This window comes from Euphorbia lathyris, chromosome 9, assembly GCF_963576675.1.
Source record: "Euphorbia lathyris chromosome 9, ddEupLath1.1, whole genome shotgun sequence".
Lineage (NCBI taxonomy): Eukaryota > Viridiplantae > Streptophyta > Magnoliopsida > Malpighiales > Euphorbiaceae > Euphorbia > Euphorbia lathyris.
In genome coordinates this window covers 44,773,405-44,795,392 of record NC_088918.1, presented here as the reverse complement: position 1 = coordinate 44,795,392, position 21,988 = coordinate 44,773,405, and the positions used below count along the sequence as shown (strand labels likewise).

Genomic DNA, 21,988 nt, shown 5'->3' with positions numbered 1-21,988 from the left:
AATGCATTCACCAGAAAGGACACGCTAAACGTCGTCCTTAAAAACGACAAGTGATGGTGAAATGTAAAAAACAGAATCCCATTTGCCGAAATTCAGAAAAACGCGAAAGGGTAATCAGGTTCCACGGCCGCTCACAACAGCACATGAGGCTAAACACATAATAGAATTCATAAGGAGCAGGTGAGGAAATAAAGACCAGTTCCAGGTTTGCTCGTCTGTGCGATAGTCAGCAACAGTTAACGTACAAGTAGCCTTACTAAGCGAAGCATTTGCACAATCAATCAATGGGTAGTCCCCGCACCAAGTATCCTCCCAGAAATTTGTACGCTTACCATTTCCGATAACCCGGCCAATTCCCTTATGCAAAAATGCAGCTCTATGCACTATACTTCGCCAAACACAGGATGCCAAACCTTTTACAATAAATATATCCAACCCCTTTATTTTACTGCAGTATTTTGTCCACAATACTTGGACCTAAAGGCGATCCGTTTCATTTAAAATCTTCCAACTTAATTTCCTAAGCAAAGCTAAATTCATCTCCCTTGCAGACAGTACCCAACTGATTAGATGAATCTTCTTCACTCCGTCTTCATCCTTGATGAGTGTCGAATTCATCAAAAATAAAATACCTACTCTTGGAACTAGAAAACTGTAGTAAATGTGGAGTAGGGTCGAACCACAGAGAGTGGTCGAATTATAACTTTGAAACTAACAATTAAAAGTAAAAAAAGGTGAATTGAATATAAAATAACAAGTAATAATTAAATAAATAAGAAATATGTATGAGAAAGATTCTAGCAAGAGGTTAAGTTCGAGTCTTGAATTGAACAAATTGATCATCGATCACAGAAAATATAAATTTCAACCCTTCAAATAAATTAGTTATGGTTATTAAAAAGCATTAACAACCTATCTCTTCTTACCATGTAGATAATCAGGAAACGTTCACTAATTACCTCTAATCAATCAAACAGTTCTAAACAAGCTTTAGAATTTAATTTGATTGAAAACATTAAATATAAAAGAGATACTAACTCTACTCAATAATCACACAAGCAGGATTATTTAAAGCATATCAATCTCAATTCACAACATAGGTTAAAAGTTTGTCCACAATTAACTATGTTATTTGCTACTTGTATCAGATGATTTAAACAATTACGTATTTAAAACATCTAATTAGCGAAACGATTGCAGGTAAATAATCAAATCAATGATTCAATTAAATCATGCAATACGAATAAGAACAGAATAGAAATCAATTACTTAAATAGATGAAAAAGATGAAGTATAGAGTGATCTCACAATTTCATTGTTCAAGACCTAAATCCTCTATCTAGAAACTGGAATTTAGTTCACCATGGAAGAAGAATAAAACGCCAAAAGATGAAGAAGAATGATGAAGAATCGATGTTGCTGGAAGAAAAAAGGTCGATGATGAAAAGATCATGATCTCTGATTCTCTGTTTGTCTTTTAAAACGTAAAACTCACTCTTCCCACTCTTCCACGTTTTTGTCTTTAGAGAAAACTAAATAACTGCCTATAAAAATCTAATAATAAAAATCCGATATAGAATTAAACTCTCATTAGGATTCTGTATTTTGAAATCCTAATAGAATTAATTCCTATAATAATGTCTTAATATAATTAAAATTAATAATGAAAACTACAAATAGTAAAAATCATAAAATAGAAGTCTTCCAATCAGAATTTAACTCTTAAATTCGGGCTGGTCCTTACGAGTGGGCACGGGTTAGGACAGATCAACTTTTTAGCGCATAATTTCCTTCTTCAGCATGGCCTAAGCCATGGGCACAGGTTAGGACCTGACAGATTTCTCCAATTTCACTTTAAACTCCATATAATTAGCATTTTAATCTCCAATTTGAATCGAATCTCCAAAGACACCTATAAAACACAAAACAAGATAAATAAGCACTAATAAAGTAAAACTAACATTAAACTAAAGAGAATTAGGATATAAAGATGTACATAAATATGGACACATCAATACCTCCATGGAAACCTTCTATTCAACCCCAAACATGAATAAAAAATCAACCTTGTTTGAAAGTTTTTTATTAAGTGCAAATGAAGGTTAAAGAGAATTAACATTTTACTAACCTTTTAATGAAAACTAACCTTTTAACTTTCATTATATTCCATCAACTCTCAAACAACGTTAAATTTTTACCTTTATTTTCATCAGTTCCCTTTTCATTCCATTACCTCCTTTAACTCTCACCCCCGTTAACCCCCAACTCCGAAACAAAGGCTAATGGCTAAGTCCTTTCAAAAGTAAAGAATCCAAAAAGGGCCAAAGGTATTTCAACACCCACTAGTTGCCAAATCAAAAGGGAGCCAAATGAACTCCATGAAAACTGTATACAGTACTAAGTTGTACCAAAAAAAATATCAATTAAACACTTATAGATCACAAGAAAACATCTCAGACACACCTGCCAATGAATCTTGAATCCGTCACTGCCTCTGCTCCGAATTTGTCATATTTAGATGGAGTACAATTGATAAGAGTATCTTGAAGATGTCATTCCTTTTGATCAGTTAAATTTGACCATTTGCTTAAGCAAAATTTCTGAATAGTTACAAGCGTTTTACAATGCATGGGCTCTATCCAACTCTAGAAACACCATTTTGTGTAAATATGACAGTTGAGAATTTGCCAATGAAGCATTTAAATTCGGAGATTTCTCAAGTTCATTATTTTAACATCATTTCCTGTTCAGCTTCTTTTGTGCCTCCCTCTCTTTACGTTTGGCTTCACTAGCAGCGGCATCAGCTTTCACTTTTTCCATTATAGCATCGAAACCAGGAATTGTCTGCTCCAGTTTTTGGTAAACTTTGGTGCTCAGATTGTAGAATGTCCGGAACATTCTCTGCACATACATTAAGTGAACAATAATAAGCAAAGAGCTATAATTTGCATTGCATAAAGGGTTCTACGGAAAGTCAAAAACAGGGTTGATACTAATTTCAAGTGATAGATCACAAAAACTTCAATTTAACCATTCTAGGATCGTCCACCACACAGTTCACTAGTGGGAATCAGTTAAATCTCAAACTTTTTATTTTCTTACTAAAAGCATTCCTCATTGAGAATCCTATAACATTGGTCGAATCGATCTGATTCTCCAACATGTAAACTTTAGAAGTCTGCTTGCTCAATTTCCTCAAGTAATTGCCTAAATTTCAGCTTTTTACCGACTACAAAAAAAGCAGCAGCATAAACAAAACTTACCCTAACATCCTTGTTCCATTCCATAATGTATGGTGGCCCTGTTGTGTACGAGCCAAGAGGTTCCCGATACCACTTTCCACCGTAAGTTAAATAATCCATTGCTTGCTCAACACTTAGAACCTCCCAGGGCCTTAGGCCAGGGATAATTTTAGCCAACTGGAGCCTGATGCAAAAGAAATTCAATATATTGAGATGGACAGCCTCTCAAATGCAATACAAACATGAATATTTTATGCTAATTCTTATCTAATATCGAATAATTATATTGTCAAGCATAAAATGTAAAAGCGAAATACCTGAGATCTTTTGGAATGTATTTGTTCGGCATATGGTCTGCTTCTAGAGTAGTAGTCAGCTCCGAGCCACTTGCCCAAAGAAAGAGGGCATGGCTGGGAATTCTTACTCCAGGCCACACGCCATCATTAGCTTCTAGAACAGCTAAGTCCCGTTTTTTGCTCTCTATGGCCTCTTGTTGCAGCTGTTTATAGGTTTTCTTCTCACGTCCCTTTAGAGGAACCCATGGAGGAATTCCTTTCTGAAGTTTATGAAGGAAAGCTGTTGCTGCGGCACCAAACCTAACTGAGAGAACACAACCATAATCCAATAGTTAACCCATCTGGAATGATATATCATATCTTACAGAAACAACAAACTGCCAGGAAAAAAAAAAAAAAACAGACAGACATGATACATAAATGATGTTGCGTAATGCGTGTGATAAAATGTTGAATGAAAGAATTTGCTTATCATAAATGTTGAATCCAAATATTTGTGTATCTCGAAGCCAAAATGAGCTTTCTTCAAATCACCCAACTCTCAACACCAAAACCACACCAAAGAAATATTGGATTCAACTCCTATTGCACCTAGAACAAGTGAATGAGTAGTCACATATTCCTCCCACAACTCAACATTGCAACTATAAAACTACTATGGTCCATAGTTGTTAAAGGCGCACCTTCAAGGCTCAAAGGCTTGAGCGTTGAATGTAGAAAGTGAGGCGCTGTACAAAAAGCTCTCGCCCTGTGCGCCTTGCTTACACGTCAGAGCCTGGATCAAGGCGCGCCTGAGGGTTTTCATTAGGGTTTTTTTATTTTTTACTGTTTTCTGTAAAATAAATGCTTGATTAATCTCAACCACTAATCTAATTTAAATAAGATTAATCTTAACCCTTGATCTAAATAAGCATATCAAAAGTTATAACTAAATATAGAAAGAATAGAGAAGATTTAGAGCAGTCACTTAAAAGAACTAAATATATGATGATGATTATTTTTTTTTTTGTGTGTTCTTTTTGATTGACAATGAATGGTTATTAGTTTAGTAGCATTAGTTATAGTTAGGTACTTAGGTTAAGCCGTTAGTGCATGTTAATGTCTCTATGAAGTATGAACTTAACTTGGTGATTTTGACATTTATGATTTAGTATTATGTTTTTATGTGGTTTTGTTTTGTTTGTGTGGTCATAAGTGTGTTTTTTAGGTTTATGCTTAACTAGTAAAAGAGTATATATTTTTATTTTATTTTATGCGCCTCATGTTCCTAAGGAACACGCCTCGCCTTGAGCCTAGGCTCTAGGACCCCTTTAGCGCCTTTAATAACTATGCTATTGTCGACATATTGCATATAGTCATAGAATTGGACACAGAACACAAACTTATATAGAGAAACTAATGGAAGTTTTTATCTTGCAACTGCATTTACTATGCATCAACACTGTCTTTCAAGACGCCAATTCTATTTTATCAATATAGTATACTTCAAGAATGTGAAATTGAAATACAAATAACATTCTAGATAATAACTTAACACTCTAAAAAAATAATATAACATAACATAGGAAAAAAAAATGCAAGTGCACAGACCTTCCCAAGTGGCAATTGCGCGTTCCATGCCATAAATCATATGTATGGGTGCCCATTCATCCATGTCCTCACCCCATATGAAAGTGTCCTTATCAATAATTCCACCACCCCATGCCGTTTTAAGCTGTATAAGCTCCATAGGTCCTCGTGTCCTCCCCAAGCGATCCTTATAGTACCATCCACCACTTCTCATGATAACTTTGAAAATGAAAAGCATGAATATCATAAAACATGAGAACTGGTCATACAAAAGATAGAAATTTGGCTAATCAGCAACACTTCAACTTACAATCATAGTATCGGTTCTCTAGTCTTTTGTAGCCAATAGCCTGAGCAACATCAATGGGTCTGCTAGATGGGTAAGGTCTCTGTCTAAAACCCCAAAGCCCAAAAAAGAACTGCCTAGTAAAATCCCAAAATTTATCATCACTCTCTTTCCTCGTCTTTATAGCTTTTCTAGGCATTGGCCGACCATCCGGCCCAATTACATTGGGCACATCTAGCCATGCATTCCTGTCCTCCCAACGATATGGAAGCATGTTTTCTCTCAGCTCCAATTCATTAATGGTATCTGCAATTTCCTCGGCTCGGGCCAAAAACTGAACCACAGGGCTGGACTTGAACTCTTCCCACCATTTCTGGTTCTCTTTGATTTCTTCCTCAGTTGGGTTTTCCTTTGTCTCCAAAATGGGGTGGTCATTTAGGATCTTCTCGACTTCTGGAGCATGACGATAATCTGGAAGGTTTTCATGCTCCCAGAAGAACTGGTCCAGCATTTTCTGCCAGTAGCCGGGCTCTTTAGATTCAGGTTCAGGTTTGTTAGATTTGTTAAATTGGGTTGAGGAGCTAATGGAAGCAAAGCTAGTAAAAGTACAAGATGTTTTAGTGGATAAGGAGTTAACGAGAGGGAGAAGGTTAATAGGAGGCAGAGGGTTTGGGGGTTTATTAAACCAGTTGTCGAAGAAATTGAAATTGACAGATGCCATTACTAGAGATTGAGAGATTAGGGAAGAATCTGCCCACCAAGCTGAAACACGAGACTGGAACAGTAAGATTCTGCTAATAACCAAAATAAACAACAGAGCACAACGCAATTCAACACTCACTACCCAAAATCAAGTTTCAAAAATCAACACTTGGTAATCAATCAACAGCCAAAAAAATGATGCCTATGTAAAACAGAAAAGCCAAAATATCAACATGCAAAAGCAGAATAAACAACGAATAGAATCAACTAAAAATCATATTAAAAAAGGGGCAAAACCTATATATCTGCTCCTGCAATAATACGAATCACACTCACCAATCATAAGTAAGAAGAAGAAAACAAAAAGTTCTACTGAAGATTACCCTTATATTCTCAACTACTCAGAAGCTAAAAATTTACAGAACAAACAGAAATCGGTGGAAGCTGAAGTGGCTTGAGAAGTGAAAACGATGGAAGCAAAAATTACCTTTTTCAGAGTCAGTTAACGTCCAAAGTGAAGCTTGAAGAAGAATGAAATAGAGGGGGAGTGGCGTCTGGTCTGGTCTGGTCTGGTCTGAGCGAGGTGAGGGCAAATGGCTTTGGTTATGGATATTGGACAAGAAGCAACAACATAAGCTAGGAAGAACGAATAATACTGGGCTCAATTTAATTATTTTGGAGCCCAAACTTTGGGCTTTTAACATTTCTAAAATATGGAAACTCTTTTAATGAAAAGGTAGTTTTTCTCTTTTCCTCCTACCAACTTTTATTCTTCTTGCGTCGCCAATGAAATCGCTCAAGCTTTGCTTTTTTTGGAGGGTATGGTTCAACAACCTCAATTCTGCGATTAACCATTTCGATTTTACGGTATAGAAGCTTATGACCTCTCCCTTTATACCTTGCAGGCATTACAGCCTTTACCACAACGATGTTGTCCATAAATCAAATTATTTCATATACTGGATTTCATTTGACTATCGTGTGTTTGGGGTAGAAGTTTTGTATAAATGTATCGCCATGCTATTAAATGATATCTTTGTTTTTGTAATCCGCCACTTAGCTATTTCTGATCACCTGAAATGGCAACAATCGTCAGAAAAGGGCTGGAGGTCCGGCAAACCCTCTTTGATGCTTAAGTCAGAAGAATACTTGAGTAAGTATTGAGTAACTTGAAAGCAATTAAATGAGAAAGAGTGTATGTGGTTACATACCTTTAGCTCTGGATCTCAAGCTATTTATAGACAATAAAGTGTGTACCTGAACACATGACAACATTTGATTGGTCTTCAGACCCTATCTTTCCGTTCCGTGTTAAATATGAGTTGGGGGAGCGTGCCTTTGGGATCTAGAGTGACTATTGGTCCACGTGTCCCTTGAGGCAGCTCCCAATCGAAGCTTTATTCCTTCATTTAATAACCGAATGTATTCTTCCATAGGCTTGGGCCCAAATATTCGATTCAGTCCATGACCGAAGTCCAAGATGTTGAAACACAATTTCCACAAAGAGTTTTGGACCAAGAGAAAACCACATTCACTTGTCCCTACAGAACTTTTGCATATAGACGGATGCCCTTCGGACTTTGCAATGCTCCTGCAACATTCCAACGTTGTATGATGGCTATTTTTTCTGACATTGTCGAAGAGTTCATGGAAATTTTCATGGACGATTTTAATGTTGTAGGACCTTCATTCAACCAATGTCTTAAAAATCTAGACCGTGTCTTAGAACATTGTGAAGACACAAATCAGGCACTTAACTGGGAAAAGTGTCAGTTTATGGTCCGAGACTGTATAGTGTTAGGACACAAGGTGTCGGGAAAAGGGATTGAGGTTGATCCGGCAAACATTGATGTGATAAAAAAATTGCCTCCACCTACCAATGTAAAACTCGTTAGGAACTTTTTAGGACATGCGACGTTTTATAGAAGGTTCATAAAAGATTTTTCTAAAATCACCAAACCCCTCTCTCAATTATTACTTAAGGATGCTGATTTTAATTTCAATAATGAATGTTTTGATGCTTTTGATTTGTTGAAAAAGAAATTAATTGATGCCCCTGTCATTGTAAGCCCGGGTTGGTCTTTTCCCTTCGAATTAATGTGTGATGTCAGTGACCTAGCTGTAGGTGCATGTCTTGGGCAGCGAGTGGATAAGATTTTTTGCCCCATTTTTTATGCTAGCAAAACTTTGAATGAGGTACAACAAAACTATTCCATAACTGAAAAAGAGTTGCTAGCTGTAGTTTTTGCCTTTGACAAGTTCAGATCTTATTTGGTGCTATGTAAAGTGATTGTTTTTACTAACCATGCAGCCTTGAGGTACTTAATGAGTAAACAATATGCAAAACCAAGGGTGATCCGCTGGATTCCTGATGCGTCGCACTAGCGGTATCTCTTCGCGGGTTACTTAGGGACAAGTGTACCCCGTCGTATCAAGTAATAAATCTGGTTAAGTCCAGGTATCGAATCCACGGGATTTCTACCTACAAGTATTGAATGACTCAGTTTTATTCGTTATCTATGCGGTGAATACTTTAGCTTTGGGTTTGGGTGACAACTATAACTACTCCTAAACTATGGGTGAAACAGATTTGTATAGTTCAAACTCTAATGAAGTGATACTGGTGGCGATAAGTTACAACATATAATAAACAATATTTCAGAACATATACGAGTAACAATTTACTCTTGCAAAAAAGACTATGTATAGACTGACCAACCCCATGAAGTGCTTAGATCGTGGCTCCCTCTTAAGGCGATTCTAATTCCAAGGATCAGAAACTAGGGCCCGTAAGTTCTGTGGCTTGTCAATTCTTACGGTTTCCGGGTTATCAATTCCCGTAAGGCAACACCTATATGAATCCTAATGGATTTCGGAGTTCGTAATCAACTTATGCAATAATCAATTATAAGTATCAAAGCAAGCAATAAATATCAACACGTATAGAGAAACTGAAATTGCAAATCATATATTATAAATACGGAACGCGTAAATGCGGAATACAACCAAGCCTAGTACATAGGAAGAGTGCAAGCTAATTAACAAGTAGGAAGGGAAGAAGAATCAGCTCTTAGAACTAGCTAACTGGACTCAAAGCCGTCGCTTAGGACTTAGAGGTGGAACTCTCGAGCTTGGGGAATGAGGATGGAACGGAACTTCGACGGAGTAACGGAATGATTACACAAGCTCTCAAGGTGATAGAGTTTTATTACACAAAATCGGAATGTCTAAATGAGTGCCAAGCACTCCTATTTATACACAAATCAAGGTCGAGGCATAATCGTAATTACAGAAGTCTTCGGGATGATTCACATTTGCTATTGAATTTTCAGGCCACACTCCGCATAAAATAGGTCTTCTTCATTCGTTGCAGAGTTCACACATTGGAAGACTGGATCTCCAAATGTTGATCGGTCCACGCTCTGCGTGGAGCTGGCCAAACTCCGCATAGATGAGCTCTTGAAGTTTTTCAATATTTTCTCATCGGTCAAAGCTCCACATAGAAGAGGTCACGCTCCGCGTGAATGAGCTCCTAGAGTTTATCAATTGTTTCTCAGTGTTCCAAGCTCCACGTCGTACATGTGACGCTCTGCGTGGACTGAGCTTGACTTGAGGCAAGGATAAGGTTGACCGCCGTAATTCAGTGGGCACCGCATGATGACCTGGCACGCTCCATGTTGGGCATGAATATGACTATAATTAAACAGCATTTTAATAACATTTTATGTGCATTTCAGGCAAAATATTCCGAAATATATGGGCTTATAAGTGTTTTATGCAGATTGTATTGATTAAGTCAAAATGGGCGATAACACAGCCTGTTTTGCAACAAATCATAAGGAGTCGAGCATCCTTTGATCCAGCGAATTTTCGCTGTGTACCCGATGACAGACAGCGACTGGACAAGTGTCAGGAGCGGCGCGACAGGCACGGCAGGTGCAGAAGACGCAAAAAGGCAAGAAAGCAACATGATGATAAGATGGATCACCCCTTGAGTGTTCAAGGGTCAACTTAAATTAATCATTCCCTAGTATTAGTAGCTGTAGGAAAACAATCTTTTTGTAATATTTGGTGGCATGGTTCGTTTTTCTTCCCTTATATAGATGTAACGAGGGAAGGAAAAGGGACACCTTTTACTCTTGAGACAATCAGTTTTAGTTAGAACTTTTGAAGAGAGGCGAAGCTCTCTGAGAATGATGACGCCTCCAATGGAGGTCTGTGGAACTAACTCAGGCTATTCACTCTTTACCATGAGTGAGTAGTCATTTTGAATGGGTTTGGCCAGTTAGGGCCAGTTATGTAAGTCTTCGATTATCTTATTTATGAATGAATGGTGATATATTATGTTGTGCTTGATAAACTTTTAACTCCATTGCTTAAAGCATGTATGTTAGTGTTAGATGCATGATAGGAAACTGCTTTCATCTTCACGGAACTATTTATCAAGCATTCAACCCCGAAATAGAGATGTCAGGAGGTTGTATCAAGGGTTTTCTTAAATAGGAATGCTGTTTCGAGCGTAATGCAAGAAAGAACTAACTTTAGGGACGCTTAAAGTTGTAGTACATCTTAGAATCTTAAGAACACACGAGAGTTGATTTAAGTGAGCATTAAAGCAGAGTGACTTCACTTTACGTCATTCATGAATAAATAGGGTGTTTAGAGACTGAAAGTAACTTGTTCTGCTGTGTTTGACCTGTTCTACCTTTTTATCATTAAGTACTCTTTGAAATCAACTAAAGCTTTGATTTTTTTTATGTTTGAACAACACCTCTCAAATTAAAGAATTGACACACACCACACACCCTGTTCTACAAAGTATTTCTTGTAAACTTTGATCATCAATCCCTATGGATACGATACTGGACTTATCATTTTATTACTTGTATTTAGTACACTTGCTAGAGTCCATTCAGGAGACAACAAGTTTTTGGCGCCGTTGCCGGGGATTGAAAGCAACAAAGTTTATACAAACTTTTCTGTGAAACAAGGTGTTTTTAATCTGTTTGCTAAATAGTGCAGCCAGAAGGAATCTTTATTGGTTTTTGCGCAGAGCTGGACCTCCTGTTTTTCCTATCGATCTCGAATTAGAGAGAACGTGTAGACGAAACAGAGCGGGAACTCGACGTGCAAGACAGAGAGAACGACAAAGAGAGAGAAGAATGGCTGGAAGGGTACCACCTGAATAACTAGTTCAACCAAACCAGGAAGAAGAGGGAGAAAATAATAACCCTCCTGTCATGCGAATCAGAGATTATTCAAGACCAACCACTGAAGGACATTCGTCATGCATCGTGTTTCCCAATGAAGGAAACAACATGTTCGAGGTGAAAGCATCTATGATACAAATGTTGCAGGCAGCCGTACAGTTCAATGGATACCAGTCGGAAGATCCAAATGGGCATATTCTTGAGTTTATCACGTTGTGCAACACTTTCAGATCAAACAGAGGCGTTGTTGACGACATAATCCGACTAAAGCTATTTCCTTTTTCTCTAAGAGATAAAGCGAAGAATTGGTTGAAAAATTTGCAACCAGGAACGATCACCACTTGGGAAGAAATGGCTAGTGCATTCTTAATGAAATATTTCCCACCACGACAAGCCATTAAGCTCAGAAACGAGGTTTCCCATTTCGTGCAAGAAGAAGATGAATCACTAGCCGAAGCATGGGAAAGGTACAAGGAACTACTAAGGAGGGTATCCAATCATGGCATTCCTATGTGGATGCAGATGTAGAACTTTTACAATGGGGTAACCAACATCTATAAGATCCAGATCGAATCTATTGCCAATGGAAATCCCGAAGATCTGGAACCTCAGGCCTTGTACGACCTTATTGAGAGAGTAGTGAGCACGAGTTATAACTGGCACTCTGCCAGAAGTGAGGGAAAAAGAGCGGGAAATGAAGATGTTGTGTCAAAATTGACAAGTCAGGTAGAACAGCTTGCTAGACAGCTCAGCAAGATAAATGTGTCCTCGATCCACAACGAACCACCATTCAATGACATTTGTGATTTTTGTGGAGGCCTTCATTTTAGCATCAACTGTCCTAGAGTTAAGCAGGGAAAGGGTGCACAGGCAGAATGTGATTATGCATGGTATAATCAGAGGAATCCACCTAACCCGTATTCCAACACGTATAATCCTGCCACAAGAAATCATCCGAATTTCGGATGGACAGGCCAGCCCAACCAGCAGGAACAACCGAGATATCAACAACAACAAGGAGGACACTACCAGAGGCAACCTCAGCAACATTATAAACAACATGTTCCACCAAAGGAAGATATAGAGCCAGATATGAAGACGATGATGATGCAGTTCATGAAACATACACAAGCATCAATTAAAAATCTAGAAACACAAGTCCACCAGTTAGCTGCATCTACGTCAAAAGGGAAGGGAATAATGCCAAGCAACACAGAACCAAATCCAAAGGGCGATGTCATGGCAATCACCCTGAGATCTGGTAAGCAAACTCAACCATTTATATCGACTGATGAAAATGCTGAATGCGCAGGAACATCCGAAGAAACTGAAGGAGAGAAGGAACAGACTGTTCCCATTCAAGAGGAAACCAGGAAGACAAAATCTGCCAGTGAGCAGAATCAGGAGGAAAGCGGAAAGATGTACAAGCCACCTCCGCCGTATGTTCCGCCTGTGCCATATCCAACGCGGTTGATCAACAAAAAGCTGGAAGAACAGAATTCTAAGGTGTTGGACACCTTAAGGAAGTTGCACATCAACATTCCGTTCGTCGAAGCACTTGCACAGATGCCGTCATATGCAAAATTCTTGAAAGACCTCCTGTCGAACAAGAAAAAGCTGGAAAACATATCCATGATCCAACTCAACAGAGATTGTTCTTGAATACTCCAAAACAAGCAGCATCTACCTAAAAAACTAAAAGATCCAGGGAGTTTTTCTATTCCTAGCTCAATTGGAAAGCTAAATATTGAAAATGCACTATGTGACCTAGGAGCTAGCATAAACCTAATGCCTTATTCTGTATATGCTAAACTTGGATTAGGAGAACTCCAACCTACTCGTATGTCAATTCAGTTGGCCGATCGATCAGTATGTTACCCTAGGGGAGTGGTAGAAGATGTGTTGGTAAAAGTAGGAAAATTCATCTTACCTGTTGATTTTATCATAATGGACATAGATGAAGACCTGCACGTTCCTATTATCCTAGGTCGGCCATTTTTAGCCACGGGTAGAGCATTGATAGACGTGGGAGAGGGACAATTATTCTTGAGGATTAATGGGGAGGAAGTCATTTTCAAAATGAACGAGGCAATTAGACGAGCAAACAATAATGATGACACATGTTGTTCCTTGGATGAGTTTCAAAGTCTTTCTACTTTGCAGGAACAGGACACTCTGGAGACTCTATTAGGAGAAGAAGTGAACTTATGTGAAGGAACAGGCTGTTCCATTGAATCCAACTTACCGACACCTCCTTTCGATCCTACTGTTCCTACTCATCAAAAACCACCGGAGATACCAACTATGCCAGTGTCTAAACCAGAATTGAAACCGTTACCTGCACACCTCGAGTATGCCTTCCTGGAACCACCCGGCGGGAGTCCAGTTATTATATCCTCAAAGTTAACTCCTGATCAGAAAGCGCAACTCATGGAAGTTTTGCAAAGAAACAAGGATGCAATTGCATGGAAAATTGATGATATCAAAGGTATCAGTCCGGCAGTTTGTGTCCACAGAATCTTGATGGAGAAGGAGCACAAGCCATCTATCTAGCCGCAATGCAGACTGAATCCCCACATGAAGGAGGTTGGGCGAAAAGAGGTGATCAAGCTTCTTGATGCCGGCATTATTTACCCACCACAGCGCCAGCAGAACTGCAACAAAAGTACTTCAATCAGGTTTTTTCTGGCCAACACTCTTTAAGGATACCAATCTGTTCGTTCGCACTTGCAATGAGTGCCAACGAACAGGCAATATCTCGGCATAGAAATGCTATGCCCCTCAACGACATAGTTGTTTGTGAAATTTTTGATATATGGGGAATAGATTTTATGGGTCCATTCCCTACATCTTTTGGGCATAAATATATCTTAGTGGCTGTAGATTATCTGAGCAAGTGGGTTGAAACAATGGCTAGTCCCACCAATGACGCCCGTGTGGTTGTAAAATTCCTGAAAAGGCTGTTTGCCCGATTCGGTGTCCCACGAGCGGTCATTAGTGATCAAGGAACCCACTTTTACAATGCCAAATTTGAGAAGTTGATGGCCAAGCTTGGAGTCTCTCACAGAATTGCTACACCTTAACATCCACAAACAAGTGGACAGGTGGAGATTTCCAATCGTGAAATCAAAAGAATTTTAGAAAAAACTGTTGGCAGTTCTAGAGAGACTGGGCAAACAAGCTTGACGATGCTCTTTGGGAATATAGGACGGCCTATAAAACACCAATCGGAATGTCTCCATTTAGATTGTTATACAGAAAGTCTTGTCACCTGCCGGTTGAAATGGAACACATGGCCTTTTGTGCGTTAACTTTCTTAAATTTTGAGCAACAGACTATGGGAGACCAACGAAGACTGCAACTCTGTGACATGGAGGAGTTCAGGTTGTTTTCATATGAGAATGCAGTGAATTACAAAGACAAGACCAAGATGTGGCACGATAGAAAAATCAAGATAAAGATATTTCACGAAGGACAAAGAGTTCTCTTGTACAATTCGAGACTCAGATTGTTTCCTGGGAAGCTTAAATCAAGATGGACGGGGCCTTATCTGGTAAACAAGGTGTTTGGTCATGGTGCAGTTGAAATTGGCAAGGAGGGTCAGGAACCTTTTAAGATGAATGGGCAAAGATTGAAACCCTATTTAGAGAACGATCACACAAGGAAGATCGATACAGTTCACTTCCAAGACCCCCCAAGCCAGTAGAAGCACAAACAGGGTGTTCGCTACAAACACCAATTGTAGCACAAGTAACATTGCATTTAAATTAGTTTCAATTTCAAATTTTGTTAAGTAATGTCAAAAGTAGTTTAGATCCATTTTGTGTCGAGCAGTGGTCCGTAATGAGTATCTCCGGAATAAGCATAGTTGTAAAACTTGCACCTTTTCATAAGGGTCAAGTTTTACGATTTTACTTGTTCAAATAGGGAGTTGATTTACCCATCAAACAGGGCTATCATTGAAAGATGGGCGGCGAAATAAAAGCCTGAAAAGTAAAAACGTCTAATCCTATGTCAATAGGCTCTTATTTCGTTTGCTCTCTTTTTCTCGATGCAATCGAACGGATAGGGGAGTAGTAAATTCAAAATTTGAAACGTGACCGTTCGTCACCTAGAGGTCTATTCCAAGGTACGCGCCTTTTGCCAATTTGTCCAGGTGGCGTCCTTTGGACCGCCCTCATAAAGACGGGTTGGCAACATACCATTCCATCTCTCTCCCTACTTAAGGAGCCCTACCTCATTACGGTCCCTTACTCGATTTGTTTTCTTTTTCATATATTTCTTTTCACTAGTCAACACATGCTCTGTGCTCTTTACCATTGGGAAACCCTATTTAAACTTGAGCACAGCATGAGAACTCGTGGCTCTGGTAAGCAGGTGAAAATCGAGGGCTCATCGAAGAAAGAAAACGATAAGGGAAAAATGACGGGGGCAGGCTCAGTTGCTTTCGTTCCGGACGAAAAATTGGTGAAAAATCTTGCTCAGTTCAAGGATGCGGCCACGCAGAAATACTACAAGGAACTTGCGCAACTAGAATTCGGGCATGTGAGGACAGTTTGCTGGGACACCTTAAAAAGGATCAAACTTGATCAGCGTGTGCGGAGCCTCATGGAGGTAGGACATTTCGGCTACTTCTTTGAAATGACTGAGCCGGCCTACAAAGAACTCACGCTGGAATTCCTGGCTATGTTTAAGCACCATTCCGAGATTACTGACCCGGACGAGGAAGGCAAGTTTAGTTTCAGGCTAATGACTCACACCCAGCGGCCTTCATTGAACATGTTCAACAGTCTATTGGGTGCCACGGATGACGATGACCTTGAGTCGGAAAGTTACAAGGAGGCGTTCACGCAAACCCCAGATGTATTTGACCCACAGGCCTTCTGGCAATCTATTTTGAACCAGCCGAGGTATGACGGTAGTGTTTCCAAGGCTTCAAATATTAATGACTATGCCGTCCGGTACCTCCATAAACTGGTCTCTAGCATCATCTTTGCCCGCGAAAACGAGGCCACTATTCCCCATGCCGACCTTACGGCTTTGTGGAGTATGACAACTGGGCCCAGAATGAATCTAGGCTATTGGTTTGGGGAGTACATTGCCAACTTTGGGAAGAAGAATTCCTCGGTCATCTGCTGTGGGAGCATCGTGACTCGGATTGCAGCAGAAATTGGAGTCTTTAAGCTAGAGGACCGCACCCGGCTCACTGTTGTAAACCACCCTGACGAGATTGATTTAAGGAGTTTACAGAGCATGTGTTTTGGGAAAATGGTGAATGAGAAGTGGGTATGGATGGCAGACTTTGTTGAATCAAGGAGAGTTGAAAGCCGCAAGAGAAAGAGCGAACCTACTGTCTCTGTCTCCTCTGAGTCTGAGCAAGTTGAGCACGAAAAAGATCTTGCCTTTTACATGAAATGTGCTAAGCTCACCAATGATGATATTGTCTGTAAGTTTAATGCCCTGTTTGCGCAGAATGTGGCTAACCGCGACCAAATCCATGCCTTGGAGCATAAAACTGCTATTCTACAAAGTGAGGTAGATATGCTGAAGCACCTCTGTGTAGAAGAGCATGGGCGAGAAAGTCCTTCGGGTGCCTCGATTAAAAGTCCGGTAAGAGTGAAATCTGCTGTCCCTAAAACAAATGCCGCTACCTCCTCGAAAGGGGATGGTGCTGCTCCTGCTAAGGATCGAGAGGTTGATTCCTCTCGTTCCCCACTTATCTAAAACCTCAAACTTGTCGCTATCCAAGCATCCGGTAACACTTATAACCCTTCTTTGTTTTTATTGTTACACTCCCATGTTATCATGTTATGATTCTTTTATCCTGTTGTTAGAGTAACATTGAGGACAATGTTAATTTTTATTTGGGGGAGGATTGCATGCGTTTAAACTACTGCAAAACTACTTGAGCATAACATGATAAAAAGATGAAGCATGTTGTTGTTGTAGTATGATGAGTTTAAGCAAATTTCCCTCTGATAAAATTTTGACGTCCGCGTAAGCAAATCGCATAATGTGTTTATGTAATCATTTCACTTTCTGATCCATTTCGCAACTGATTGTGCTTTTGTGATTGCAAATTTGAGGTGATAACTTTGTTTTATTATTTGAGCTCCCTTTTTAAATCGTGAAATTCTTAAAATTTTCAAGTTTTAACTCAAGCTTCACTTAAAGAATCTCCTGCTCCAATGCAAAAGCCCTGAAATGTGAGAACTTGAGCCTACATTAGCATGAAAATGTGATGATTCTTCATGAAAGGGCTAGTGCATATTGTCTTTAGGTAGGTATTGCTTTGGCTGCCTAATCAAAATGGTAAAATTTTGGATGATCATAGGAGGAAAAAGGCAGTTAGATTCCAAGTTCACTCCACAAAAAGCCTACATGTGCTTTGCACTCACATTTTTAGGATATCCAACTTGAGCCTTAACCTATTCTTTTGCAAACACAAATTCAAGGAACCAATTCCCTTCACTGTAATCCCAAAAACACCTTGAATTTGTCTCATGCTCAGAACAAGCTGCTCGGAAAAAAAATGAATTTTTTTGAGAAAATCTGTGTTTATAATGATCAAACGGTGAAAGGATGACATTTGAGGTATGAATAGAAATTTTAAAAGATAACAGGAAAGTGTTTGAATTAGTCTCTTAAATTTTTGACAAATGCTTACATCTTGAGACTAAAGTCAAATGTTTGGATAATTATGTTTGTGTATTCAAGGGATAGTTTGGTCTATGTTGTGAAACAGGCTGTGCGTAATGATCTGTGCTAAGTGCCAAGTATGGTGAATTGCATTGCATGTAGACAAAATTCATACACTTAAATTGCCAATTCACGTCCATACCTTAGCCTTAGCCTAACAATACAACCGATGTCAAGACCTTTTGACTATGATCGGAAATTTTTGATCCATCGAGATAGGGCCAATAAGCAATGTCATAACCTAGCGATCACAGTACTAAACTGAGGAGTGATGATACTTTCCCTTATGGCAACAAAGGCCATTTGAGAGTATGTGAATCCTCCTGAACTTAGTGAGGCACTTGGAGCATAGCAGGTGGTTTAAATGAGGATTGAGGTTCAAATTGAAGCTTTGAGGAATTTCATAAGAAAGGGATTTAAACTTTGATTCTAGCAAAAGCCTCATTAGCAGTCACAAATTGTTCAAGTTCTTCTCCTAATATTCTTTCTGTCTGAATCAATCTCCTATAAATCTGTTTCCCTTGTTTCTGCATAAATTCTTTCTGTAAATACTCCTTCGATTATTCATGCCTAGAGCTATTCTCTTGTGTTATTGTTATCTTTTTGCTTACTTGAGGACAAGTAAGGATTTTATTTGGGGGTATTTGTTGGGCATGAATATGACTATAATTAAACAGCATTTTAATAACATTTTATGTGCATTTCAGGCAAAATATTCCGAAACATATGGGCTTATAAGTGTTTTATGCAGATTGTATTGATTAAGTCAAAATGGGCGAGAACACAGCCTGTTTTGCAACAAACCATAAGGAGTCGAGCATCCTTTGATCCAGCGGATTTCCGCTGTGTACCCGATGACGGATAGCGACTGGACAAGTGTCAGGAGCGGCGCGGCAGGTGCAGAAGACGCAAAAAGGCAGGAAAGCAACATGATGATAAGATGGATCACCCCTTGAGTGTTCAAGGGTCAACTTAAATTAATCATTCCCTAGTATTAGTAGCTGTAGGAAAACAATCTTTTTGTAATATTTGGTGGCATGGTTCGTTTTTCTTCCCTTATATAGATGTAACGAGGGAAGGAAAAGGGACACCTTTTACTCTTGAGACAATCAGTTTTAGTTAGAACTTTTGAAGAGAGGCGAAGCTCTCTGAGAACGATGACGCCTCCAATGGAGGTCTGTGGAACTAACTCAGGCTATTCACTCTTTACCATGAGTGAGTAGTCATTTTGAATGGGTTTGGCCGGTTAGGGCCGGTTATGTAACTCTTGGATTATCTTATTTATGAATGAATGAATGAATGGTGATATATTATGTTGTGCTTGATAAACTTTTAACTCCATTGCTTAAAGCATGTATGTTAGTGTTAGATGCATGATAGGAAACTGCTTTCATCTTCTCGGAACTATTTATCAAGCATTCAACCCCGAAACAGAGATGTCAGGAGGTTGTATCAAGGGTTTTCTTAAATAGGAATGCTGTTTCGAGCGTAATGCAAGAAAGAACTAACTTTAGGGACGCTTAAAGTTGTAGTACGTCTTAGAATCTTAAGAACACACGAGAGTTGACTTAAGTGAGCATTAAAGCAGAGATCTTGACTTCACTTTACGTCATTCATGAATAAATAGGGTGTTTAGAGACTGAAAGTAACTTGTTCTGCTGTGCTTGACCTGTTCTGCCTTTTTATCATTAAGTACTCTTTGAAATCAACTAAAGCTTTGATCTTGTTTATGTTTGAACAACACCTCTCAAATTAAAGAATTGACACACACCACACACCCTGTTCTACAAAGTATTTCTTGTAAACTTTGATCCTCAATCCTTGTGGATACGATACTAGACTTATCATTTTATTACTTGTATCTAGTACACTTGCTAGAGTCCATTTAGGAGACAACACTCCACATGAGGCAAAGCACGCTCCGCGTGGGAGTGGGAATTTTAGCCATTTCTTCCTAAGTCCTTGGCATCTCGTATTTTATCCCGAACCTGCAAAACACGACTATGCACACCAAGGTTACTTGATTTTTTATTCCTCTAAAATATTAAAAAGGGAAGGAAAATTATCATAAGTACAAATTTTATTATTATTTTATTATTTACTCAAAACACACTTATTTTTACAATTAAACTTAAATATTAGCTCAGAATAAACCGTAAATCATGCTAAAAAGATAGGAAAAAATGTCTCTATCAATTCTACTATTCCAAGAGTTTGACATTGTGATTAAAGATAAAAAGGGAGTAGAGAATTTGATAGCGGACCACCTGTCCCGGTTAGATTCAGAACAACACTCTCCAGAGCATGAGGAGATTAAGGAGGTATTTCCAGATGATTTTATTTTTTTTCCCCTTTATCTTGAGAGTGGCACAAAAACGATTTCAATGATGATTTGTATTTCCTTGCTAGGTCTTTTTCTTTTTTCGGGTTTTTCGATGCACTTGATTTTATTTGGTATTTGAAAGGAAAAATGGTTAAGTGTTAAATGGGTATTAGCAAAGAAATTGGTTAATAGGATCGAGGGGGCTTCCTAAGGGTTTATGAAAAACGAGAAAAAATCAACAAGAAAGAATTACTCTAAGTGAGCTCATTTTATCATCTATTGTTCTTTTACCAAAACGAATGTACTTAACTCGGTATTTAGTGCAAACTTTATGAATTGAGTGAAGCAAAAGCCCTCAAAAATTGTGAAGAAAGTAGAGTTCTCGAGCGAACTCTTTTAGGCTCAAAATACCTCACGATGATTTTGGGTTTAATGGTGTACTTTTAAGCTCTCGTAAAATTCTCAAAATCCCATTTTTTATTTCCTTTTTAAGGTTGATTATGAGAATAACTCGTGAGTTTGGAATCATTGCTTTTGTTGGGTGCAAATTTCTACTATTCACAAATTTCCTAGCTTCGGAATCAAAACTTAAAATTTCTTAATTAAACGGATCCTTCGCATTGAGCGTCTTTTATTTTAAGGACTAATAACGAAAATTGTAATTTTTCTGAGGATAGTGACGAGTTGGATTCCTTTTTGAGCTAATTGTTTAGTTTAATTCATTTTTGTTTTTATTTTATTGGTTTATTATTTTTATTTTTATGTGTGTGTCTTTTTAAGTTGTGTCACGCGGAGCTTGGTTTAGGGTAAGAACCGCGTGATTTAACTTAAAACCATGAAGAGTGACCAGAGCCTGGTTCACGCGGAGCTTGGCCAAAGGCACGCTCCGCATGGACCAGGATTAAATCACCAATTTATTCAGAACCTGATTCACGTGGAGCTTAGCTCAAGGCACGCTTCGTGTGGACCAGGGTTTATGAGAGGTGAAGGATACGAATTTAAAAACATGAAATGGAAAATGACTAAAACACGAACATAAACGAAAATAGATCAAATATATATATATATATATATATATATATATATATATATATATATATACACACACACATATATAAACAAGACATAAAAATAAAATAAAATGCAACACAAACTATGAGTGTGAACATTGCACGGCCCTTCGCGTGACAAAATAAGACATAAATTCCAAAAACGTATGTAAACTTAAAAACAGAAAATGTAAAAACATAAAAGAGAAAACATGAAAATGCAAAAAACATGAAACAACATAAAACACTCCCGTCACTGAGGAGGCGAATGGGGGGGGGGGGGCAATTGATGTGGGAGTGTGAGCAAAAGGCATTGGTGAAAGAATCAAAATTGGCCCGGTCTATAAGCCGATGGGCTTCAAGTGTGTCAAACCTCGCATTCATGGCCGCCCGATCCCGTTGTTGATTACCTTCTAAAATGTCCAACCGGTCGTGGAGTTGTTGGAAGTCAGGGTTGGTGGTGAAAGATGGCCCGGGAGGGACATCGTCGAGGTCATCGAGATTAAAGTCGTCCTCCCAATCTCCCGCAGCTTGGACGCCTCCACCCGAACTCTGACCCGGACCCGAATGAGGTGGATTTTGAATGCTCTTGAAGGAGGACTTGTTTATGGG

At 38.8% G+C, this 21,988-nt stretch overlaps 1 protein-coding gene and 1 non-coding gene across 4 annotated transcripts; both read right to left on the bottom strand.

The window, feature by feature from the left end:
• Nucleotides 1-1,438: 1,438 nt before the first annotated feature.
• LOC136206110 (protein TIC 56, chloroplastic) lies at nucleotides 1,439-6,736 on the bottom strand. Of its 3 annotated transcripts, none has more exons than XR_010676214.1 (7): nucleotides 6,583-6,736; nucleotides 5,418-6,155; nucleotides 5,129-5,326; nucleotides 3,560-3,842; nucleotides 3,264-3,426; nucleotides 2,464-2,901; nucleotides 1,439-1,912 (listed from the first exon to the last, which is right to left on the bottom strand). XR_010676214.1 is itself a non-coding variant. In XM_065997036.1 (6 exons), the coding sequence occupies exons 2-6, from the start codon at nucleotides 6,112-6,114 to the stop codon at nucleotides 2,737-2,739; spliced, it is 1,506 nt and encodes a 501-aa protein (XP_065853108.1). In that variant the 5' UTR covers nucleotides 6,115-6,155; nucleotides 6,583-6,736; the 3' UTR covers nucleotides 2,329-2,736. The 3 variants fall into 3 exon arrangements, 1 of the variants encoding a protein (XP_065853108.1); XR_010676215.1 differs by having other exon boundaries at nucleotides 5,418-6,184; nucleotides 6,583-6,702; XM_065997036.1 differs by lacking the exon at nucleotides 1,439-1,912 and having other exon boundaries at nucleotides 2,329-2,901.
• A 4,968-nt stretch (nucleotides 6,737-11,704) lies between these two features.
• LOC136207746 (small nucleolar RNA R71) lies at nucleotides 11,705-11,811 on the bottom strand. The gene has a single exon (XR_010676874.1). It is a non-coding gene; the product is annotated as a small nucleolar RNA R71 (small nucleolar RNA).
• Nucleotides 11,812-21,988: the final 10,177 nt, after the last annotated feature.